Source organism: Lissotriton helveticus, chromosome 9, assembly GCF_964261635.1.
Source record: "Lissotriton helveticus chromosome 9, aLisHel1.1, whole genome shotgun sequence".
NCBI classification, from domain to species: Eukaryota; Metazoa; Chordata; class Amphibia; order Caudata; family Salamandridae; genus Lissotriton; species Lissotriton helveticus.
In genome coordinates this window covers 358,492,018-358,517,385 of record NC_136070.1, presented here as the reverse complement: position 1 = coordinate 358,517,385, position 25,368 = coordinate 358,492,018, and the positions used below count along the sequence as shown (strand labels likewise).

Here is a 25,368-nt window from a genome sequence, read left to right as displayed (position 1 = left end):
ACAACATCATGAATTCATGTCGTATACTCACATCATCAAGATGTCAAAAGTGATTAATGTATATGATAATTGCAAGCACTATATCCCAGCAATGAGAAACAACACAGTAGCAATGACATTTATCTGACAGTGAAGCCATAGAGGAAAATGCATTATGAAAAACTGTTGATGCTCAATTGGGATTATTTATTTGCTGAATTTAGTCTAGCGCTATTATTCAAAGTGATTTTTACAAAATTACGAGAAGCACAAGCACATTCTGCGAAATAAGTAATTGCACTATTGGATAAATAAAGGAAAACTAGAAAGATGATGCTCGAAACACGAAAAACAGAGAAAAGACTTGATGAAGAAAATCACCTATAACGAAATAAAACCTCGCTAACTAAACATGCCTTCAATGTTATCTTGCCAATTAACAGGGAGGAGGCGGAAACCCAGAAGACTACCAATGGATAAAATGGATCAGATGCCACTAGCCTCAAATAACAGGTCTAGCAGCAAGAAAATCAACAGGGAACGTAAATATTAGAAGTAGATCAGTTGTCCCAAATACGTCATTTCGTGCTAGGCCTGGCACTGCAGACCACTACCAGCATTAAGCCAGGAATACAAAGCACTAGAGACAAACCCTTGCAAGAAAATGGCAGAAGTGCTAGAAATATTTCGCCAGCAGACTGGGCAGAAATAAGATGGTACAAAGAGTTTGCTATGCAGCAAACTTATTAGCCCTGCCGCTGCTGAGGAAAGTCGAGGCCCTCCTTCACCCACAGGCTGCCACCTGTGCCTCATCCCTGGTGGACAGTAGTAGGCCGTAGGTAGGTTTGTCATGCTGTGATTGTACTGCTTCCTATTCGTTTTTTTGGTTACTGTATTGCCTTATTTTTTACTGTTTCTTCCTCCTTGTTCCCCGTTTTTTTTCTGTGCCCCGTGCCCTTTTGCCCTCTGCCTCCTCCGTAATTGTATTGCCTTATCTATTTCCTCCGTAATTGTATTGCTGTACTGCTTCCTATTTCATTTTTTGTAACTGTATTGCCTTATTTGTTACTATTTCTTCCTCCTTGTTCCCCATTTTTATTCTGTGCCCCGTGCCCTCTATTACTTCGTATTTGTATTGTCTTATTGTATAGTGTTTCCTCCTCCTTGTCCCCCGTTTTATTATGTGCCCTGTGCCCATGTTCCGCTGTTTCCTTCGCCGCTCCTGCCCCCGTTTTCCCACTGCTGCGTGCCCTGCCCCCCGCTCGCCCATTCATCCGCTCCCTCCTCCCAGCTGCCTCCTCCCTCCCACCTCCCCTTTTTATGGTGGTCGCGTAGCAGCCGTGCGCAGCTGGCGCACCTAATGCAAGCCCGTCTGCGCCCGTCTGTGCCTGGACCGCGCCCAGTACCAGAACCTCTGGCCCCCACGAACGCCACAACGCCCATCTCCGCTACGATGCCAGCACCCTCCACGCACTCAACACAGGACGCCCAAACACCTGCTTCGTGGCCGCCCGAAGCGCACCCAAGGACCGTTCTCCTGCCGGAACTACAGCTTCACCAGCACCCAACTCGCCAACCCACCCACCCACCAGGAAAGAACCCAACTACCTCAGATGCATTCTTCTCAACACCCGGTCCGCCTGCAAACACGCCGTTGAACTCTGGGACCTACTCGACTCAAACTTCCCAGACGTCTCCTTCCTGACGGAGACCTGGCTGAACCCCTCCTCGGCACCCGACATCGCCATAGCCATCCCGGATGGCTACAAGATCTCCTGCAGGGCCCGCACCAATGGAGTAGGAGGAGGAATCACCATTGTCCACAGGAACACTCTCAAAGTCTCAACCAACACAGACGACACCCTCAGCACCGCAAACAACTGCACTTCCAGATCCACACCGATCCCAACGCCACCCTCAGAGGAACCCTCATCTACAGACCCCCCGGACCCCGACCACAGTTCAGCGACACCATAGCCGACTTCGTCAGTACACATGCCCTCACCTCCACATACGACATCCTCCTCGGGACCTGAACTTTCACCTCGAGAACAACAATGACATCAACTTCACCACCCTGATCGCCAACCTCGGACTCAGATAACTCATTACAACACCCACCCACTCCGCCGGCCACACGCGTGACCCCATCTTCTCCACAAGCTCCCACGTCTCCTTCAACCACACCACTGAACTCCACTGGAGCGACCATCGCTGCATCCACTTCACCTTCCGGAAACCCACCACGCAGTACCGCACCCAACAGATCCCCCGCAGCTGCAAAGTGACTGAAGACCAGCTAACCACCTCCCTTGCCCAGAGTCCACCCGCCGACTTCACCGACCCCGACATGGCCGCCCGCAACCTCAGACAGTGGATCGACGACAGCGCAAACACCCTCGCCCTGATCAAGAAATCCTCCGACAGTGGATCGACGACTGCGCCAACACCCTCGCCCTGATCAAGAAATCCTCCAACAGTCACACCAGCAAGAAAGCCAGCTGGTTCACTGAAGACCTCCAGGCCTCCAAGCAAACCTTCCGAAAGCTAGAAAAGAAATGGCACCGTGAAAGGACACCGGCCAGCTTCACAGCCCACAAAAACGCCACCCGCAGACAACACCACCTCATCAGATCCACCAAAAGGGCCTCCTTCAAAGACCGCCTAGACAACAACGCACACAAGAGGAAAGAGCTCTTCAACATCGTGAAGGAACTCTGCAACCCCAGCACTAACACCAACGACATCCCACCCTCGCAAGACCTGTGCGACTCCCTTGCCACCTTCTTCCATCGCAAGATCGCAGACATCCACGACAGCTTCAACGCCACAACAACCACTGAGACCTCCACCCCAACGGCCACCATCCGCACCAACCGCCTGCTCTCCTGGACTAACACAGACGACAACGACACTATCAAAATCATGAACACCATCCACTCCGGATCTCCGTCGGACCCATGCCCACACCACATCTTCAACAAAGCCAGCACCACCATCGCACCCCATCTCCGGAAAGCCATCAACATCTCATTCGAGACAGCAATCTTCTCAGAGAGCTGGAAGCACACTGTTATCAACGTCTTACTCAAAACACCCAAGGCTGACCCCAAGGACATCAAGAACTTCCGGCCCATCTCCGTGCTCCCGTTCCCGGCAAAGGTTATCGAGAAGACCGTCAACAGACAACTGACCCTCTACCTCGAGAAGAACAGCATCCTGACCCGTCCCAGTCCGGGTTCCGCAGCAACCACGGCACCAAAACTGCCCTCATCGCCACCACCGATGACATCAGGGCCCTGCTAGACAATGGAGAAATGGCGACCCTCATCCTCCTGGACCTGTCAGCCGCCTTCGACATGGTCTGCCACCGCACCCTACACACACGCCTCCACGACACTGGGATCCAAGAGAAGGCCCTGGAATGGACAACCTCCTTCCTCTCTGGCAGAACCCAGAGCGGCTGCCTCCCCCCTTCCGCTCCGAAGCCACCAAGATCATCTGTGGAGTACCCCAGGGCTCATCCCTCAGCCCAATACTGTTCAACATCTACATGGCACCGCTCGCCCACGTCACCCGACAGCATTACCTCAACATCATCTCCTAAGCCTATGACACCCAGCTGATCCTCTCCCTCACCAAGGACCCCCAAATCGCCAAAACCAACCTCCAGGAAGGAATGAAAGCCGTCGCCGAGTGGATGAGGAACAGCCGACTGAAACTAAACTCAGACAAGACGGAAGTCCTCATCCTCAGATCAACCCCCTTAGCCTGGGACGACTCCTGGTGGCCGACCGCACTGGGAACAGCCCCAACACCCACAGACTACGCACGCAACTTAGGGTTCATCCTCGACTCTACCCACTCCATGACAAAGCAGGTCAACGCCGTCTCATCCACCTACTTCAACACCCTCCGCATGCTCTGCAAGATCTACAGGTGGATTCCCACCAAAACAAGAAGAACGGTCACCCAGGCCCTCGTCAGCAGCAGGTTGGACCACGGAAACGCCCTCTACACAGGAGCCTCGGCCAAATGCCTTCAACGCATTCAGAACATCTCTGCATGCCTGATCCTTGACATCCCTCACCGCAGCCCCATCACACCCCACCTAAGAGACCTGCACTGGCTCCCTGTCAACAAGAGGATCACCTTCAAGCTCTTCACCCACGCACACAAGGCACTCCACAACACCGGACCAGCATACCTCACAGATGACTCAGCTTCTACACCCCCAACCGCTAGCTCCTCTCTGCCGACCTTGCCCTCGCCACAGTCCCCTGCATCCAAAGAGCGACCTCTGGTGGCAGATCGTTCTCCCACCTCGCCGCCAAGACCTGGAACACCCTCCCCATCCCCTTACGGCAAACCCAGGACCTACTAACCTTCAGAAGACTCCTCAAGACCTGGCTATTCGAGCAGTAGCAGCATTTCCCCCCCTCTCCAGCGCCTTGAGAGCTTCACGGGTAAGTAGTGCACTTTACAAATGTTCTGATTGATTGATTGCAGTGCCTGGTGGTGAGGACCTGAGGCTGCAGCCTGAGATGCATTTGGACTGGGGTCTCTTCCTCTAGTCCTTTTCCTGACTGGTGGTGAAGACCTCAGGCTCCAACCTGAGATGCACTTGGGTGTGGAGCCTCCTCCTTTCCTCCTTTTCCTGCATTGGGTGATTATGGACTTCCTTGAGGAGTGCCTGAGTCTGAGGTCTGGTGCCCAAGACGGCCAAGCTTCAGGAGCGCTGGAAGCACCAGGCCACAGGATGTGGCTGCAGTGCTAGGAAGCCCATGGACTGACTGGGGCGGCCTGAGTGGGAGAGTCCCATTTTGTTGGGGCAGCATTGAGTCACAGCCCACCTCTCTTTTTTCTTTATTGGACTATGCTCCTGGGGCTCATAGATTAACATTGAATGATCCTGCCTTCAGGGCTGCTTGTGGTTCACTATTTGTGCTCTGAGGGACTGGAAGTGTGCATTGAGTGTCTGCCTTCACCCGCTCCCCAAAGGGCCTATTGGTAGAAAACTGCATGACACATAAGCATTGACCAGCCTAGATCCTTGAATCCCGTTATCCCTTCTGGAGATTAGGGGGCCAGGGAGGTGGAGCAAGAGATGCCCCAGTTGTGGGCATTATTGGAGCCCTTCTTCAAGGACTTCTGCAGTTAATGTTTCACACATACAAGCAAGGAATATAAATGGGCTAAATAATAATACCAAATGTGTTGCAGTGCTATAATACACAAAGCACCAATTGCTGCATGTGTTACTGCGGCAGGAGTTCACCTTTTCGGCACACTGACTGTCACTTCCTAGGAGGGTACAATGGCTCCGAGGTGTTTCACTTGGGGTTTATGTCATCTTCCAGGGGGGTGGCTGTACATATTCATAAGTCCTTTCCTTTAAATTAAACATCACATACAGCTGAACAGACTCACTGGGATGCCAAGTGATAAAGTCAGGCGGATTATTTGGACTAAACTTGACACTGGCCAGTATATACAATCCCCCCACTTTCCTAGCAAATACCTTAAAAACCCTGGAGAAGAAGTTTCTTAAAGTTCCAGATAGCACACTCATCATTTGTGGGAGATATAATGCAGTAATGCACAACCAATTGGACACCTGGCACTCTGGGTGAATGTAGCACACACATCAGCTGTTGTATTGGTTAACCTTACTGCTCTCGAAGGATGTGTGGCGTGCTTGGCCCATGGGGGTTCAGGAAAACTTCTTCCTTTCGAACACCCACAATTCTATGTCAAGGCTAGGCAATTTCTTTATACTGGCGACCGACATCTGTGCAGTGACTGGAGCAGAACTGATTCCTCACGGAATATCAGACTATTCTGTCCTTTTGTACCTGGGTGGGCCGAGAGGTTCCAGGAGGAGTCTGGCAACTTAGCCTCTGGTGGCTCCTGCATGAAAACTTTGTGATTTCTATCTGGCATGACATCTGAATATTTTAACACTAATGCACCCTCAGTAGCATCATAAAAGATGATATGAGAGGCGTTTGAGGTGATTGAGGGTAGGGCCATTTCCATATCACCCGAGAAAAAATAGAATGGGAGTTGGGCATAACTCACATAATTCCGAGCAGCCTAATCACTCAGAAGTACCTAAATATTCAGGAAGATTATGCAGAATTGAGCAAGAAAAGTAATTCTGCAATTAGTGCTATTTTCTTTAAGTAAAACTGTCCCCTCGCATCCAAAATGGAGGCAATGATGTATTTTATGCTAAGAAATAGCACTAGATGCAACAGAGCCTGAATAAAAACGCAAGTAGCTGCTTGCGCTAGCTGAATGTGCATTTAGGATATGATGTTCTTTTAACTTACTCTCAGCATTTAGCGCTAGTTTCTTAGCACAAAATCCAACCTTGCGCTCTCTAAATATGCTGTTGCAGTAGGATTTTTTTCTTCCTCAAATTTACTCCTAATTATATGAGCAGATATATTTGCGTTAATGATAATTCTGCATCAAAGAGTAATGTGGAATTACTGAAATTACTCCGGCATAATTAAAACTATCCCCAGCCACAACAGTACATTTTAAGAAGCAGAGTAAGGACTTCTTTACCAATCTGATAACAGAATAAACTGATCTATCCTATTTGACTTCAAACGTTTAAGATGCTTCGAAATGTGTTGTTTTGGGATGATGTCCAACTTTAAAGTACTATAAAAAATGTTTGTCTTTAGTAACAACGACATGATCCTTGGTAAAAAAAGACAGAAAACATTGCCCAGTCATACAAAGAGTTGATGTCAGTCTAAAGAGTCAAGCTAAAACGATTTAATTGGTCAAGCTGCCTTGGCATCAGAAACGGTCACTTTTTTCTATTTTATACTTTTTTCTATTTGCCTAACTTTTCAAGCTTGGACAATTTTTAGTCTTTCATCTATACATAAAAGGCTAGAATTTCTTTCCAATTTTAAACAACATTTTTGTTACCAACATCACCACCGACCTTTAATCTAATTCAATGTATGTTGGCGATTCCATAATAGCTGTATTTAATCATCAAATTAAGCTCCCCGATTCAGAATACTTCTAGCATATTATCTTGCGCTTCTGTAATAGATAGCAGTATAAACCTGTTGGTATGCAATAAAATTACAGAATCATGGTATCAAATATAAGTACGTTCATCATAACTAAAACCGTGAATGCCATGAAAGCTATCCCCTCCAAAATATTATCATGGGGAAAATGCTCCTGGGAAAATAAAACTATCAGAGAGAAAAATTCTGCAACTTTTTACATTTCTTTATTACAAAATTGGTTTCATTTGGAGACTTTCGATACTTACCAACAAAAGGCAGCAAAACACTCTTTCCCATTCCTATGCCAGAAGAGTTGCAGCTTGGACTTTTACTGCAAAAGAAGATAATTGGGATTTGATTATTGCCATGGAAATTTACGAAGTGTATAATTATTTTTATCAGTCACTGCAAAGAAGCAGAATAATAGCAGATACGAAGCCTATTCATAAAAAGGCAAAACTTTATACAGTGCAGTAACTTTTACGAAAATGTGTATTGATTTAATTTGATTATTGACACTAGATTCTAATACTGTCTAGTGAACTTACTCTTTTTAATGATATTGGATTGCACAGTTCCAGATAAAGTGAAATAAGTAACAGCATTTGCACAGAAGCAAAATGAGAAGAAATATAACTTATCACATTCACAATTTCAATTACCATAATGCGCAAGGAATGTATTATGTGGACCATTAAGCCAAAGAGTAGATCTAATTGTAATATGGCAGGTCAGCCGTAAAATGTGTAAATACAAATTATCTTCCAGGGGATCCTCATTAATTATCATAAGCACTGAATATTCCTGCCTATGTGCGAGTATCAATCCAAAGCCTCTTGGAATTAATAAGTCATCCACGTATAAATACTTGAGACAGCCAGGACTCTTCATTCATTAGTGTGTTTAATTCAAATTACAGCAGCATTTAAATGCCCAACGAGTTTCAGAGCCTCCACTCCTTGGTCACGGGTGATTACCGTTTACTACAACATTCCTTTATATCATGTGATTTCCCACCACCATTGAAATAGGACTGTGTGGAGTCATCAATAATACAATGTACACAAACTATGGGGGCCATCTTTTAGTGTTCTTTTATGTTTTTTAATACGTGGATGACGTAATCATTACGGAAGGCGTTGGATTGATCAGTAGAGGGTAGCCACCCCGCTGAGGGCTCGCCGTCTTAAGTGGCTTGAAAATTAGCTATCTGAATGGAGAATATATATATATATTCACTGAAAAAACCATAGGTTATAGACCATATATAGTTAGGAATTAGCATTTAAAAAACCTTATTTTACTCACACAAAACCATTGAAATTCCATATATAGTTAGTTGCACTAACTATATATCGCGCACCCGCAATCCACTGCTGATCATGTCACATATTACATCATTCATGACATGGTCAGTGACATCACTGATGACATCACTGATGACATCTCAAATGACATCACTGATGACATCACTGATGACAACATCCAGTGACTGTATTTTTCTGTAAAGTTAAAATATGTCTTGAGTGGATGTATAAGTGTCTGGATGAAGGATTTAGTAGGTGCATGACTGACTGTATGAGTGAGTGATTAAATGTGTCTCACTGAATGCATGGGTTAGTGACTAAACTGTCTTAATTTGTGCATCATTATGTCTGTTGTTCTGTAAACTGCTGCATGTGTTGATCATTAGCTATACGAGAGGCTATATGTGTTATTAATTGGTTGCCCAAGTATTTCTATGGGAGATTGAGTTTGTGTGGGGGTGGCTGGAAGGTGTGAGACTCTATGCATAGATGTGTGAGCAGTTTATTCACTAGGTGTATGAGTTCAAGAGTGCATGTGGAAACAGCTACATGGGCAGTTGACTGTGTGCATGAGTGTATTGATGAGTGAATGGATATCTCAATGCTACATGTCATAGTAAGTACATATGTAAAACACAGTACATGTGAGAGTTGGCATATATAAATAACTGTGCATGAGAGCCACTGAATGAGTGAGTGGTTGTATCGATCATTGTGAACTTGTATCAGGGATTGTATAAGAGAGTAAATATGTGTTAGTATATGTTTCAATAAGTAAGGTGTGTTTAACTGTATAGTTGAAGAAATGGAGGTGAGATTGTTTCTTTGCATGACTGACTGGGTGTGTGAGTAACTCCATGGATGAGTGGCAGTGTGTGAGTGTCTGTATACACTGAGTGTATCTAAGGTTATATTAGAGTCTGAAGAGGTTTATCGTATTAGCACAAGAATGATGTCAAATGAGATGTCATCAGTGATGTCATCAGTGATGTCATTTGAGATGTCATCAGTGATGTCATCAGTGATGTCACTGACCATGTCATGAATGATGTAATATGTGACATGATCAGCAGTGGATTGCGGGTGCGCGATATATAGTTAGTGCAACTAACTATATATGGAATTTCAATGGTTTTGTGTGAGTAAAATAAGGTTTTTTAAATGCTAATTCCTAACTATATATGGTCTATAACCTATGGTTTTTTCAGTGAATTTTCAAGGTTTTGTAAATGCTAATTCCTAACTATATATGGTCTATAACCTATGGTTTTTTCAGTGAATTTCAATGGTTTTTTAATAGCAAATATCATAAGCTGTCGAATGTCAAGTACGTGGTAAGTAAAAACATTTTCGTGTTTATGCACACTGATCTGCTTTGAATGCTGCCCCCCACCCCTCATTTCTATTAGGAGTACTCTCTCTTTGCAGATAGTGAAGGGTAGTTAACGCAGCCCTTTGCCCCCTTTGTAATCCGTCGTGCCTGCTTCTCTCTCCATTTGATTGATTGTTCTCTTTGGTTCATTCTCTATTTACAAACAAGCACAGAGTCGCAATACTCTGTTTAGTCTTTGCAGATAGCGAAAAATCGTGTAAAAAAACAAAAGGAATCGAGCAAAATCAGTAGGCCACTAATGGGATCTCTTTTTGACCTCGCTAAAATAGAAACATTAGGAACAACCTGTTGAAAATAGCAATGCGTATGTACATAAGCGGCGTTCATTTGTGTTCACAGTACCCCTTGTTGATTGTTTCAATCGAGCATTGAATTGTTCGATGTTAATTCTCTTAAGGATCTTCTCTACCTGCAAACGAGGAAGAATAGGAATATTCTCTCTCCCTTTGCAGATAGTGAAGGGTAGGTAACGCAAGCCTTTAACACGTCGTACCTATTTCATTCCTCATTGATTGATTGATTGTCCGAACATTGACTGTTTGGGAATTAGTTCTTTTTGGAGGTATTCCCTGTTTGCAAATAAACGTAGGAAAATCTTTGCAAGTAGTGAAAGGGTACGTAATGCGGACCTTTCTCCCCCGTTGTAATCTGTCATGCCTATCTACTCCCCACTGATTGATGCACCTGTTTCACCCGGACCATTTACTAGACATACGTCATCTGGCCCGACCAGAGAGCACCCCTAGTGAAAAGGACATATGCAATAATAACGAAGTGATCACTGTATCCTGTTAACAGAAACTTTAGCATGAAACAACCTGGAAAGAAAAGAATAGGAAAACGAAAATCAGTAGGCCACTGATGAACATGAACTTTTATTAAACAACGAACAAAGAAACGATAACATAACGTAATGATAAAACCTATTAATGTCCTAGAAACAAGAAAACGTTAAAATATGCCAGTGGTGAGAGACCAGAAAAACAGTAAGAGAAACCAAATCACCCCTCGCTGTCCCACCGCCTGCCACGCCAAAAAAATCGATAGACTAGGGAAAATGCAAGTCAGTAGAACATCCGCCCCCACTCTGGAAACTTCCAAGGTGGGGCAGGGTTCCGGCTACGCCCAGCCGGGAGCAGCCCATATAAGGCAGGTCCTGCTGCCACGCCTCGGCCAGGAGATCCTAACGTAGGGTGTAGCCGGAGGAGAGGCCGAGACCAACGGGACCCGGCCAGGGGATTGCCTTTACAACGCTGAACAGTTGCAGGGGGGGGGAATGTCTCCTCGACCCTCCCCTCTCTCTCCCAGTCCGGCCGCGGTGGCCCTTGAGAGTTGCAGGTAGTCCCGCCACATGCTCTTCCGGTCCGGCCACCAACGGTCGGGGGGCCGAGGCCGACGGAATCCGGCTGCAGCCGATAAACCAAGAAACCCGTTCATGGGGCCAGAGCCAGGGGCGTCCGGCCGACATCTACCGGAAGCCCGGCCCGAAGACGGACGGGACACTTCTTCTTTCTTGTATAATTGCTGCAACAACCCTGGGGGGGGATGTCTTGCACATGCCTCCGACCCCCCCCCCTCGTCCTCATCGCCTGGTCCGGCCATAACAAATCTCAAGCGAGACGCCGTGGGGTGCACTGGGAGGGAGAGACGGTGCGAACAGGCCTCTCCCGCCTCCCCAGTGGAGGCTTCCCAGCTGCACCCTCAGCGGTCCAGGCGCCCGGAAAAGAGTTCTTCCACTGTGGCCATGCTGCAACGTCTCGCCCGGCAGGGTGGAGCCCGTCCGCTCATTTGACCCCGCGATCGCCAGTAGCTACCGAACTCTCAAAATGGCGGTCGACCTGGCAAGAGCGGGCCCAGCATAAAGAAATGGCCCGGTCACTGGTTGACTCCACCACCGTAGTCCTCCACGACCTTGAAGATTCTAGAGGAGCCGCGGGAGTCTCCGACCCCCGATGGGGAATGACTGCCATGATCACCCGTGGAGTGACGAAACTGTATCCGCGGGACGTCGGCGCCAGCCTCACTTTGAATTACTAGAATCCTGCAGACCTCACTTCCGGTGAAAGCACAGTGTGACCCGGTAGGAAAAATTGTTGCACCCCCTCCCCTTTTTGACTGATAGTTCAAACCACCGATCCTTTCCTTTGCCCTTTTAACGGAACTTTGGACTGCCTCCCCCTCTTTTACATTTTCTAGAGAAAACAAAACATTAACCACTACATTAGCATAGCAGTTGACACCAGAACTGTTTTCAAATTGAAAACCAACAACATCTTCAACAGAATCCTTTTTGTTTCTGCTGTGACCCTGCTCCAGCACAGGCATTGTCCCCAGCAGTAATTCTGCAATGCCGGTAAGAATAGCTGTGGTGCCTACTGGACTCACTCACCCCCGCGGCGCCCCACGCCGTTATTTGCTGGGCGGCAACTTGCTAGACATCACCTTCGTGACATCCAGATTTCAGCGCGTTCTGCTGCCTTGGAACTATTCGCACAACAGACCGCTACTGACAAGAATATTTCATTATTGGTGCTGTCAATTTCAATAAATCTATTGGATAATTCAAAAGAAATTGCCACGGTCTCTTCGTTGTTTAAATGTTTTTACTGTTTTTGTTTTGTTGTATATATTTATATGTTATTAAAGTTTTATATTCCTACTACTTTGTTGGAGTGCTATATATTTATTATGTGACACATAATTGTAAAAACTTTGATGTACAAAGAGTCATTCCTGGAATCTTCCGCTTCAGGCTCGGTCCCCTCCCCAATCACAATACAGGATAGTTTTCAGATAGTAGGAACACGTGTGGTGTGACGGATCTCATCGGGTGTGGGCCTTGATCTACTATAACTCCTTTGAAGAGGGGTGATTCTTTACAGCTGGGGCCATAAACTACATCTGCAGGGCTAGCTGATAGCCTGGACAATCGGACACAGAGGAAGAGGAGTGTCACAGGGTGCGGTAGTGAATAGGGCGAAAGGGAGGTGTCGGGCGGGCACAGTGTGATTCTCAGGGAAGAGCAGCGCAGATGGGGGGAGGTTTATTGCCCATGCATAAGACAGAGAGCGGGGGTGACCAGTGCCTGGGGAAGATGCTTGCGAGGGTGAGGAGCCATGCTACGAATCGACAGCGTGCAGAGAGTGGGTCTGGTCAAGACATCTAAAATGGCTGCCGTGCACGACAAAAGTGTGGCATTTCAAAAAAGGCAAGATGGCGCAGACAATGTTTTTCAACACTTCCTCATTTCCTTCGAATCGAACGTTAACAGACGTTGGGGCATATTACCAAAGTTAAGCGATATTTATCGCTAACGATGCTTACCAACGAATTTTTTACCGCTAAGCATCGTCAGAAATTATCGAAGATAAACCTTGCTATTATCAAGGTTTATCACAAATGCGATAATAAACGGCCGCAATGCATGAATATCGCTAAAAACTCAGCGATATTCATACATTACCGAGCTAATGCTCTTAGCCATGTTATCCACCTCCCATTGGATAACATGGCTAAGAACTGCTCAGGGCAGGTGTTACTTTTTGGAGATATTCGCGCTTAGCGCGAATATCTCCAAAAGTTGGTAATAGGAGATAGATATCTTGCATGTTGTAATGCAAGTTATTGTGGTATATGGAACTCATACCATAATCTCTCAGGAAAGCAGAAACTGATCCTTTTGGGACCGCCTAAAAAGGCCTAGGGGGTGAGGAGTACTCTACTTTGCCCCCTTTTCAAGTTCCGAACTATTTTATTTTACTCTCTTCTGTAATTACTTAAAATACCAGCGATAAGATACATCGGAGACACACAGTGAGAGAAAGGAGGCCGGAGATGAAGAAGACATGTCAAATACACATTGGAGATAATATAGTGGCAGAAGGGAAGTAAATATGAGTAAACTTACCATGTAACATAAAAATGTTGCACTCTATACTATAAGTCTCATTTTATACTACAATCACTTCGCTACAACCTCATAAATTAAAAATAAAAATAAATAATGTCTCAAACAATTTTTGATTTCTAAATATAAATTTATTCTTCAGAATTTTCTAAATTTGAAACAACTACTAACATGTCCTCATCAGTAATTTCCTCTTCAATCATCTCATCTGGAATCTCCTCATTAAAAGTCTGCAATGATGATTCTTGCAACTCTATGGTCTCCAAACACTCGATAAATTCGCCATCAAGAGATTGATCAAAAAAATCATTCAAGTCATCTCCTCCTTCTGACAATATTTCATTATTGGTGCTGTCAATTTCAATCAATGTAGTGGAATCATTCAAGTCATCTCCTCGTGACAATATTTCATTATTGGTGCTCTCAATTTCAATCAATGTAGTGGAATCATTCAAGTCATCTCCTCCTTGTGACAATATTTCATTATTGGTGCTGTCCATTTCAATCAATCTAATGGAATCATACAAGCCATCTCCTCCTTGTGACAATATTTCATTATTGGTGCTCTCAATTTCAATCAATGTAGTGGAATCATTCAAGTCATCTCCTTGTGACAATATTTCATTCTTGGTGCTGTCCATTTCAATCAATCTAATGGAATCATACAAGTCATGTCCTCCTTGTGACAATATTTCATTATTGGTGCTCTCAATTTCAATCAATGTAGTGGACAATTCAAAAGAAATTGCCACGGTCTCTTCATTGTGAGCCATTTTATTTTGAAATTGCTTGCTGTAAATTGCAGAAAAAAATAATCACTTTCATTTATCGTTTTTAGTAATACATAATATAAAACTAACTTTATCAAGTATTTAGTATAACAGAAGGACTGCAAATAAATAACAGAAAACATTTTTCAAATTATCTTCAAGTGTACAACATAGTTCCCCTTACAAATTAACAACTCACCTTTTTAAAAGTAGGAAAAGTGTTAGTACTGTGTAAATCAAACACCAGAAATTCACCACCAAAAATTCCTCACAAATGTACCTCAGACAGTAGTATCACAAAATGGCTGTGGTTTCCTCTCATTTGACATATATACATAACCAATTAACTTTCATCACACACAAATACAAAACCAAAGTAACATTTTAATTGGTTCTAAATTTCAACACTTTCAAATGTGTTTTCCCCATGCAATTTTCCATAGGACATTTACATACGTCTACAGCCTGAATGGCTGAACGGAATTACACCAAACTTGGCAAAATGGTACATCAAACCTAAGAGGTCAGGAAGGATCTACTATGCCCCCTTATGGTCATTTCCCCCTTCGCTTTGGCCTCCTCTTGTCTCTCAATCCTACCGAGAGACAAGATGGCGGCCGCTACGGACTGTTTGGAATGTTGACAGACGCCGGAGAACCAATCAGCTTCGCAAAGCTCCGTAACGCGAAAAGTACGCGAAGCGGAGCGCTGTTACAGATATATATCTTTTTTTGAACGTTAATTTCTCAAAATCCACTGGAGCACATATATTGAGACCTAGCAAAGGCACATCGGGCTACCAGTCCCTAATATTTTACCAAGTTTCGTGCAAATCCATTCAGCCGTTCGATTATTATTATTATTATTTTTTTTTGCCCCGCGGGGCCCTTTTAAAACCTCCACATCAAACCTAGGGGGTCAGCGAGGATCTACTATTCCCCCTTATGGTCATTTGCCCCTTCGCTTTCGCCTCCTCTTGTCTCTCGATCCTACCGAGAGACAAGATGGCGGCCGCTACGGACTGTTTGGAATGTTGACAGACGCCGGAGAACCAATCAGCTTCGCTTCACAAAGCTCCGTTGCGCGAAAAGTACGCGTCCTGGGACGCTGCCCGGTCCGCTGTTACAGATATATATCTTTTTTTAAACGTTAATTTCTCAAAATCCACTGGAGCACATATATTGAGACCTACAAAAGGCACATCGGGCTACCAGTCCCTACAATTTTGCCAAGTTTCGTGCAAATCCATTCAGCCGTTCGGGCTAAAAGTGAGGCCAACCGCCCTATGGAAAACTCAATGTTAAAAACACGTTTTGGGACCCCCCTTTTTTCTCGGCCCCCACTGGACGAACCCCCCCCAAATTTTCAAGGGCTGCTCAGAAACAAAATGTGCCATTTTCCTGAAAATTTCAGCCAATTCCGTCCACAAACGCCAAAGTTATTAGACATAGAATTTTCAAAAAACCCATAGAGAAAAAATCCTAACTATATATACCTACTGGCGACCGCCAGTAGGTAATATATATAGCATGTAAAAAACCTTGCAAATTCCCTGAAAAACCCATAGCTTTCACACATGTTATAGTTAGCTGGACATTTCACTCATACAAAACCATTGAAATTCCCCTGTTATAGTTAGTTCAGCTAACTATCACTCGGGCGCCCGCAATGCACTGCTGATGACGTCACATATTACATCACTCATGACATGGTCAGTGACATCATTCATGACATCTCAAATGACATCACTGATGACATCATCCAGTGAATGTGTGTCTTTCTGAAAAATAAATATTTTTTATATATGTATATCTAAAGGTCGATGGAAGAATAAATGGGTAAATAAGTGTCTAAATGGATTTTGTTTGTAAAATTGATTGTATAACTGACTTATTAAGTATATCTTAGTGAATACATGTATTAGAAAGTAATGTTTAAATATGTAAATATCTGTAGCTGTGTCTCACTTTGTGTATAAGTGGCTGCATGGGTTGGTGAGTAGCTACATGAGTGTCTATATGGGTTATTAGTTGGGTTTTTGAATATCAGAATGAGTGTCTGTATGGTTTGGTGGGGGGTATTACTTAGCGCACAGATGCATGAATGACTGGCTCACTGTTTTTATGTGTTTTGAAAACAGCATGTGTGCAGGACTGTATGGGTGGATGAGTGTGTGTATGTGTGTGTTAGTGAGTGAATGACTGTCTCAATAGTATCTTTATGAGTAACTACATATGTTTTAAACTAGTATATGTGAGTATTGATGTATATAAGTGAGTATATGTGAGAGTGAGAGATTGGAAGAGTTCCTGTATAAATAAGTTTGTGTTTCTATAAGTGATTGTTTAAGAGAATAAGTATGTGTACGTTTCTGTAGAAGTAAGTGTAGTGATGTGTGTATGGCTGTATATGCAAGTAAATGGATGTTTGATACTTTATTTGCATGTGTGAGTATGTGTGTGAGTAACTCTATGGATGAGTATCAGTGTGTAACAGGATGTATAAGTGTATGAGTACATATGAGTGAGTACATGTATGAGTGACTATATAGAACTGTTGGTGAATGAGTGGATGTGTATGTAGATGTTGGAATTACCTAATAGGTTGTTGTAACTGCTATTGGTATCTCCATTTTTAAAAAAAATTAGTTTCTATTTTTGAATGTGTGTATCAAAGGTTATATTACGGTGAGAGGAGGTCTGCCACTCTTTCACAAGGAGCTTGATTATATATGCTGTAATGTGTATCCTGATGGTTTCAGTAAATTCCAGAAGCATGGATTGCGTATATATTACGGTGAAAGGTCTGCCACTCTTTCACAATGATGATGTCATCAGTGATGTCATTTGAGATGTCATCAGTGATGTCATGAGTGATGTCACTGACCATGTCATGAGTGATGTAATATGTGATGTCATCAGCAGCGCATTGCGAGCGCACAATTTATAGTTAGCTGAACTAACTATAACGGGGGATTTCAATGGTTTTGTATGAGTGAAATGTCCAGCTAACTATAACATGTGTGAAACCTATGGTTTTTTTCAGTGAATTTGTAAGGTTTTTTAAATGCTAATTCCTAACTATAACATGTGTAAAACCTATGGTTTTTTCAGAGAATTTCAGAGGTTTTGTAATTGATAATTATTAAATGTATTAATTATTATATTTCTTTCTTTTTATACTAATTTCATAAATTTTTATTATAAATGTTTATATTTATTTTATTTTTAAAATTATATTTCATATTCTTAATGTAAAATAATAAAACTAAATTGGAAAATATTTTTTTATTAATATATTTTTTCTCCAATATATTAAAATTGAATTCTATATAATTCCTTTTTCATTGTTTTTTTGTAAGATCGCACCATACTTTGGACTTCTAATTATACTCAGCGCGTACCCACACATACGCTACTAATACGCTTTGACGTTATGCGTCGCATCAAAGCTTCTGTGTGACGTCATGTACGGCGCCCCATACGCGAAAGGCGCAAATGTTTTTAATTGTTTAAAAACATATATTTATATATTGCATGTACATACTAACAGAACACATTATCTAGGGTAATTATGAAAATAGTTTTTGAAAACTTTTAATAATCGTATATTACTTTTAAAAGCAATTACACAAATCGGGGTGGAACGTCATGCATACTCGCATCGTAAGAGCACCGTAAGCATACGCAAAGCCATGTGACTTTAAAAGAAGAGATTGGATTGGTCCATAACTCTTCCTATTCCAACTGTTGAAAGTTCCCTCCCATTTTAATCATTCTACTTTGAATTTCTAAGAAGCATCTCTTCTGAGAATCTTGTCAAATAGAAGGAAGATCACCATAGTAACTGCAATGGACTCATCTTCCAGCCATTCTTCAGAGAGATTTCATTCCTGAAGAACCTCCAAAGAACAAGAAAGAAGCTCTAATTTGGAAGTTTTTTACTTTCCCTAAAGGGCAAAAAAAGTTGAATGCTCCAAAAGTAACCTGTAAAATTTGCCAAACAACTCTTTCAAGGGGTGATCCATCCAAAAAATACTCCTTTGGCACAGCAAATACGGTGCGACACGTGAAGAACTTGCACCCGAACAACTTAGCTCAAGCTGCAACACGGAGGTTACAGGACAACCCATCTGCTACTGCACCAAGCACATCAACTGCTGCAGCAGCATTTTCAGCAAGTAGTCCACACCCACACATTGATCCTGATTTTGGTGAAGTTAAAATTCTATGCATTTATTGCGATAAACTTTTGTGTTACGGGGAACAGTCTATCGACCTGACAAAACCCAGGAAGCAGGAGCATCGCTGTTCTCGACATTAGGGTTTTTTTTTCATTCTTTTGTTCCTGTTGGACACTTTTTGGGTTCCAGTTCCATTTTTTGGGTTTAAAAAAAACTTGTTGAAAAAACACAAAAAAAATAGAAAACTAAAAAAACAAAAAAAACAGTTTTTTTTAGAACTACCTTCACTGGTCAAAGAAAGAACTATATTTCTGTTAGTGTATAAATGTTTCTCAGAATGAATGTGTAGTTCATAAATGAATGAATGAATACATTACTAGTGTATGGTGAATGTGAAAGTGCAGAACTATAAGGAACTGTTACAGCATAAATCTATAAGCTGTTTACCTATAGTATACTGTAGTACCTCCGAAGCACTTGAATGTAACATATGCACATAAATATGTTACAAGTCTATGCTTCAATTTGCACTTCTGGTGAAACTGCCTGGATGAATTTCTATGTGTTACGGGTGGATTTACAACCCCTTGTGCCTCTTTTAACAAAGCCATTGCGTCACTTTTGTGACGCACTGGTGGTGCAAAAGATGTGTCATGGTGTGTGGTATTTACAATTTTACACATCTGGAAAGTGCATCACATTAAAAAAGCCCTGCGCCTGAAGGAGGTGACATCACAGTACACAATAACTGGCATATCTCTGGGGATGTACCACTTATTATACATCTGCTGATTAGTGTTTTAATGTAGTGAATGGATTCTTTTAGAACAGTGTATAGATAAGCACATAGTGCTGTATGGTCACTACAATACTGAAACAGAAGAGTGATCGTGTTTACTGGAAGTGTAAGGATACTGATTGGGGAATTGAAGGTATAAAAGACGAGTTTCCCGGTGCATATAACACTGCATGCATAGTCTATAGGGGTTTGAAGCAGTACATGCCCTAAGGCGCACTTTCCACCATGAGTACTTGGGTATTGGTTGAATGATTACAATTCTGCAAGGAGGGTGTGTGGCTGAATGCATAGCAGCTTTACTTTTAGAACAGTGTATAGATAAACATATACTGCTGTATGGTTCACAACAATACTGCTACAATAGTGTAAGAGTGTTTTGTGAAAGTGTAATGATACACAGCGGGCAATTGAAGATATAAACAGCAAGTTTGCTGCTGTATAGAACAGTGAATTCATAGTCTATAATGATTTGAAGCAGTCCATGCCCTTAGGCCTACTTTGGTGCATGAGTACTTGGAAAGCGACTGAATGCTTACACTTCTACAAAGAGATTGTCTAGCTGTATATATAGCACCTTCAGTTTTAGAGCAATGCATACATAACAACATACTGACGTATAACTCACTACAATACTAAAATAGCACGTTTATTCAGGTCTTTTATGACACCGTTACTAATTTCGAAACAGTCTTCAAATAGTTTTCTTGATTTTCTATACTGAATTTTTTATGTTGTAGGTCCTTGTACAAAAACATAAACACTTCATTTTATCATTTTTTCTAATACTGAACACAAAACTAGCTTTATCAACAATTTTGCCCTTTAAAAAATATTATACAAATAGATACCGTGGCGTGATGCCATCACACCCTCTCAGTGTCAAATCAGAGCACAGCGCGCGCTATGAGAGTGGTTACAAGTGATCACTCATTGGTGGTCTGATTCTGGACCTGCCTCTGCGCACATGATAACCCCGCCCCCGTCTCTCTCTGTTGTTAATTGTTGGTGTACACACTCACACTTGCAAATGCGCGCTGCATGTCCGCCCACACTCCCTAGATGTGACCACCTAGCTTTCTTGCTATTACTAAGCGTGGAATAAATTAGCCAATAGGAGGTCTCCTAGAACCGTCATTCTTGTAGCGCACGAAAAAGCTACCAATGAAGGCCCTGGGCATTGTTTGGTCAGCCCCCGCGGTTGCCATATAATGCGGGCACTGAAGTGACAACGCTCTCTTTTGCCTGTCTGTGCTGCGATGACAGACTGACTCTCGTCGTTGTTGATTGTACTACGAACTGTTTGCTGGAGCGGAAGAGGACGCTTGACACTCAACGTGGTGTCACTGCTGCTGCCGCCCTGCCAAACTACCATGGGCGTATTGGCGGTGGCGCCCGCGCCCAGCTCAGCCTCAGGCCCAGCTAAAGACCCAGCCTTTGAAGACAAGACAAGAGACAACAGAAGCAAAGGTAGGAGAAGCAGTCACACCATCAGCCTCCGCTCCAGGCCCAGTCCACACCAGGCCCAGCGGCCCCGCCCCTACCCTCAGACATTCCCATCCTCAACCCAGGCCCAGCAGCCACGCATCTTTTGTGTGTGCATGAATTTTTGTGTCGTATTTCTGGGGTACGTCACATGGTTTGGTTTCGATTCTTATTAATTGTGCATGCATGATAGTATTCTTCTTTTTAACTGCGTCACGTAGCCCTCCCAGCTCTTTTTTGCTTTATTTTTGTGGGGTACATGCTTTGTGGTTTATTGTATTTGCTCCCTCCTAATTCTCCCATGACTTTTAATATTTATTACTGCCTCACTTGGCCTTCCCAGGCCTCTATTCTTATTGATCGTACTTGGATGGTCCTTTTATTTTATTCCTTCTGCGTCACGGGCCCTCCAAGCCTTTCTTTAATAAATTATGCGTGCATGAATTTCTGGGTCGTATTTTTGAAGTGTGACGTGCTTGCGTGTCTGTTCTTATAAATTTGACGTGCTTGATGGTATTTTTTTCTACGTCACGTGGCCCTCCCAGCTCTGTTTTGCTTTATTTTTGTAGGGTACATGCTTTGTGGTTCATCGTATTTGCTCCCTCCTAATTCTCCCATGACTTTTAATATTTATTACTGCCTCACGTGGCCTTCCCAGGCCTCTATTCTTATTGATCGTACTTGTATGATCCTATTATTAAAAATAACAGCATATACAATTTAAAAAGAAAACAAGAGAGATACAGGAACTCTTACTCCTACAATTCATTCATTAGGCCCGTATCTCCCCCCACCTATTTGTCAAAATTATTGTAGTATTTTACTCAACAAGTCCCTCTTGTGTCTCTTAATTTGACTGCTAATCTTAAAAAATTTGTCACAAAAACTAAGGTTAAGGGATCTTGGACCATTTGTAAATATAAAAGTGCCTCTTTCGCATGTCTAAATTTGGCCTTTTTCAGCAAATTTACTAAGAAGCGATGTCTGGGCAATGAGTAAAATGGGCATAATAATACAAAATGAACGGTATCCTGCAGAGATCGTTGATTGCAGCTGCAGGGACCCTCAAATGAATTTGTAAAACCTGCCAGATCGGCAAATAAATGATGTAAAAGGTTGAGTCTAAAACGTGTAATTGAAAATCTTTCCTGGGCACTGTGTATGAGGGCAAGGTAAGGCTCTATTCCTTCACAGGACCTTACTAAAACATGTGCTTTAACTGATTGTTTACCCCCATCCTTAACTTCTCGGGCTATGGCTTTGTGTTTGAAAAACATCTCCTTTGCTCTAGCCTGATCCCGTCTTGTTATACAAGACGGCGTCAGAAAAAGGTCCTCACAGCCGATGCTTTCCAAAATACCCTTTACATACTTGAGCCATGGGATGGTCATTCCCCTATCCCTCCCCAAACAGTCCATAATTATTTGCTTAGTCAGACTAGCTTCTGGGTTAACCCAAATCTTTAGCCATGCAAGCACGGGCCTGCTCCCCACCCTGTCCTCTATAAACGCTCCGCCCAGTTCTTCATGTATGATGTAGGAGGATGCACACTGTGGGACTTTGAGGAGCCTTCTCAAGTATTTATTCTCTTCTATATGCAATTTGGCTACATTAGCAATCCCCCACAGTTCTGCCCCATACGCCACTTTTGAGTAGCAGATTGGAGCTGTTTTTGCTGCTCCTGCGCAGACTCCAGGTTTCTATCGTCTTCCGGCTAGCATCTACGCCTGGGCTGAGTTACTTATCCTGCTGCTGCCGAGCGATCTGCCCCCGCGCTATCCACCCTAGTGGTAGCCGGGCCTGCAGTCAACCACGGCCTTGCCAACATAACACTTGCGACGAGCAGAGGGGGCCCAACCCTCGTCCGTGCCTTACCGTGGCCACCGGAGCGCTCCGCTCCCTTGCGCGGCTCCGCCCCGCCATACCGTGCTACAAGTGCCTCCTCGTGGTGTGGCCTGCTACCCCTACCTGGAGCTAATTGGGAATCTGCTGTGGACCTGCCTGTCACCTCCCGCCACCCAGACCTCACCTGCACTGCCACCGCTGCTCTCCTGGTGCAGCCTGCCGCCTCCCCGCACACGCTGTCCAGCCGGTGCGCGACGCTATGCCATTCCCCACGCATCTTGCGTGCGGGGATAAATAAGAGGGTGCCGAAACTCGCGCATCTCACGTGAGATTCAGAATTTGTGCCCCAGGAGCTCCAGAAGCGCATAAGACAGCCTGCGGACTTCGGGCACGCTGCTGGAGGCGCCCACCCGCCCTGCTCAGCAGACAACAGCGGCCTGCCGCCACTGGAGTGGCCTAGCGGTTCCACAGACGGCGCAAGAGTAGCCACAGAGGCCCTGCTCACCGACGAAGAGGACAAGGAGAGCGAGAAAAAGGAGAGGACGGACCGCGACGGCAAGACCCAGACAGTAAGGAGTGGGGGCGCAAGAAACGGTCATCTAACCCCCCCCAACGGGCACACGCCGACGCCGCGTCCCGCACCACGTGGCCGGCCCAGAGAGACAGCACAACAGCCAGAGACCCTACCTCAGCTGGCAGTCACTAGAGAGCGCTAGAGAGCAGTGAACGTTGAACGCCAGAACGCCAGCAAACGCCATTCCGAACGGCTCGGTTCGGCGAGCTGCTGCGGAGAGAACGGGTTGCCAACTGCCGGCTGCAGGTTATTATTTATCTGCTGGGATTCATCTGCTGGGATAACCCGTTGAAGTCTCAGAGTCCACTGAGAAACCGCCGTAAACTGGAAGCTGGTGAGGTTAACGGAGCACCTTCTCCGCGGCTCCCGAGCGGCTGAGCAAAGCCGCCGCCGAGTAACCGCTGAGAGAGGGAAGTGTGGTTCAGACTCGGCTCTGGAACTAAAGCGGTATCAGCGGTATCAGCGCAGCAGTTTCTTGCCGCATTGAGCCAGCCGCCAGCCCCGTGCTGGGCGAAGGGGCCGCGAGTGGAAAACAACAGCCAATAGCCAAGTGCCCCTTTGTGCAGCGGGTGCACTGACTAGGGAGGCAGGGAGTTACTGGAATCAGGGAATCATCAGGTCACTGTGAGTTGCGTCCAGCATCCAGCATCCAGTATCCAGCACCTAGAGCATCTGGAGCGTCCCTGAGCGCCCCTGACACCTCCCCCCCCGAGGATCTGGTTTGTTGGAAGTTGGATGGACTTCAGGGGGCGCCGCGTTAAGCCGCACCGAATCGACCAGCGGGTCCACCCGTGTGGGGCGCAGCGTGAAACACATTGCCCAGGATTGCCTGATCTCAATCAGTTGGTCTCGCTTGGTCTCGCTTGGTGGCCGGGGAAGGCTGTGGGATTCTGCGAGCCGACTGCCAGCGTTGGCCTTGCAACTAGAGCGGAGCTGCAGCTGCAGTGGAATCCTGGAGGGGAGCTGTGATTAGCGGCGAGGAGGATTGGTGGACGGGAGTGGAGCCAGAGAAGGCGGGAAGGTGCCTCTCAAGATCTGTGAGTCCCCTGCTGCGACAGCCCTGCAGTGACCCACCAAACTCCCCCACCAAACTCAATATGAGGTCAGGCAAGAAAAGGGTCCAACTTGAGCGCAAGTAAAAGCTGAAGCCTAAAACTGAAACCAATTCGAAAACAAAGTTGGAGGTCGCACTGAACGTCATTGAAACAGTTAATGAAACAGAAATTGCCCAAGAAGAAAGCTCCCAAGGAGAGCTCAGAGTGTCTAGCGACCGAGTCTCACCAGTTGCGATTCCTCGTTCTATTCTTCGGCAACCGAAGATCACATCTAAATTCAACTTTTTGAAGGATCCATTTTCTACCATCTTCTCGACCAGCGGTAAAATCCTGGGCCTCCAGGACTCACTTCTTCCCCTATCCCCGGTGGATCCACACATTGATCAATCCTTGGACCAAGCTAGTTGCATTTCAACCAACTCTTCTATATTGGTCGGCCAACCTGCATCAAGTTCAGTGACAGCAGGGGAAACAGGGGCTTCAGTTGAAGGCAAGCCCTCTTACACGGCCACTTGCACACCTTCAGTGCCCCTGGAAGGCGACAGTGGTGCCATGTCTTTCCGTCATCCATCTTCATCTGTCACGGATCTCAATTTTCCATCAGCACTAACAGGTGCATCTCCATACGGAATCAGTCAGACACAAAAGCATTCTGTGCCCAATTTTACAACCAGCAGTGGCAGAGAGGGTTTTCACTGGCAAGAAGTCCCAAGCAGCGAAGATCCAGGCAATATAATCAACTTTCCGATCACAGACAAAAGCCATCTAGCCCATCAGGACAGCACAATTCCTCACTCACAGCCCCCTGAAGGAGTTGCTAAAGATCAGCTAGGCCAAAGTAAGGAGGTTGTGGTAAATTTACCAAACCTTGGGAGCGACGGCCGCGTTAATACTACCTACTTGAGTTCACAAGAATAGGCCGATCTAGTTGCTGCATACATCCCGACTACGGGCATTAATCCATCTACGCCAATAGCGGAATCAATTAACAGCATCCAGGCTACTGAACGGGGCCCAATCTGTGAGGGTGT

The 25,368-nt window shown here is 44.7% G+C and overlaps 1 protein-coding gene across 2 annotated transcripts in view; it reads right to left on the bottom strand.

Annotated features, from left to right (window-relative positions):
- PPP4R4 (protein phosphatase 4 regulatory subunit 4) overlaps positions 1 to 25,368 on the bottom strand; it is a 1,921,930-nt gene that overhangs the window by 94,737 nt on the left and 1,801,825 nt on the right. Inside the window, exon 24 of one of the 2 annotated variants that reach the window (XM_078660096.1) lies at positions 7,289 to 7,353. In XM_078660096.1, the coding sequence (XP_078516222.1) occupies positions 7,289 to 7,353 (65 nt within the window). Of the gene's footprint in view, positions 1 to 7,288; positions 7,354 to 25,368 lie in introns of those variants that run through there. The other variant, XR_013600947.1, reaches the window with a different exon arrangement.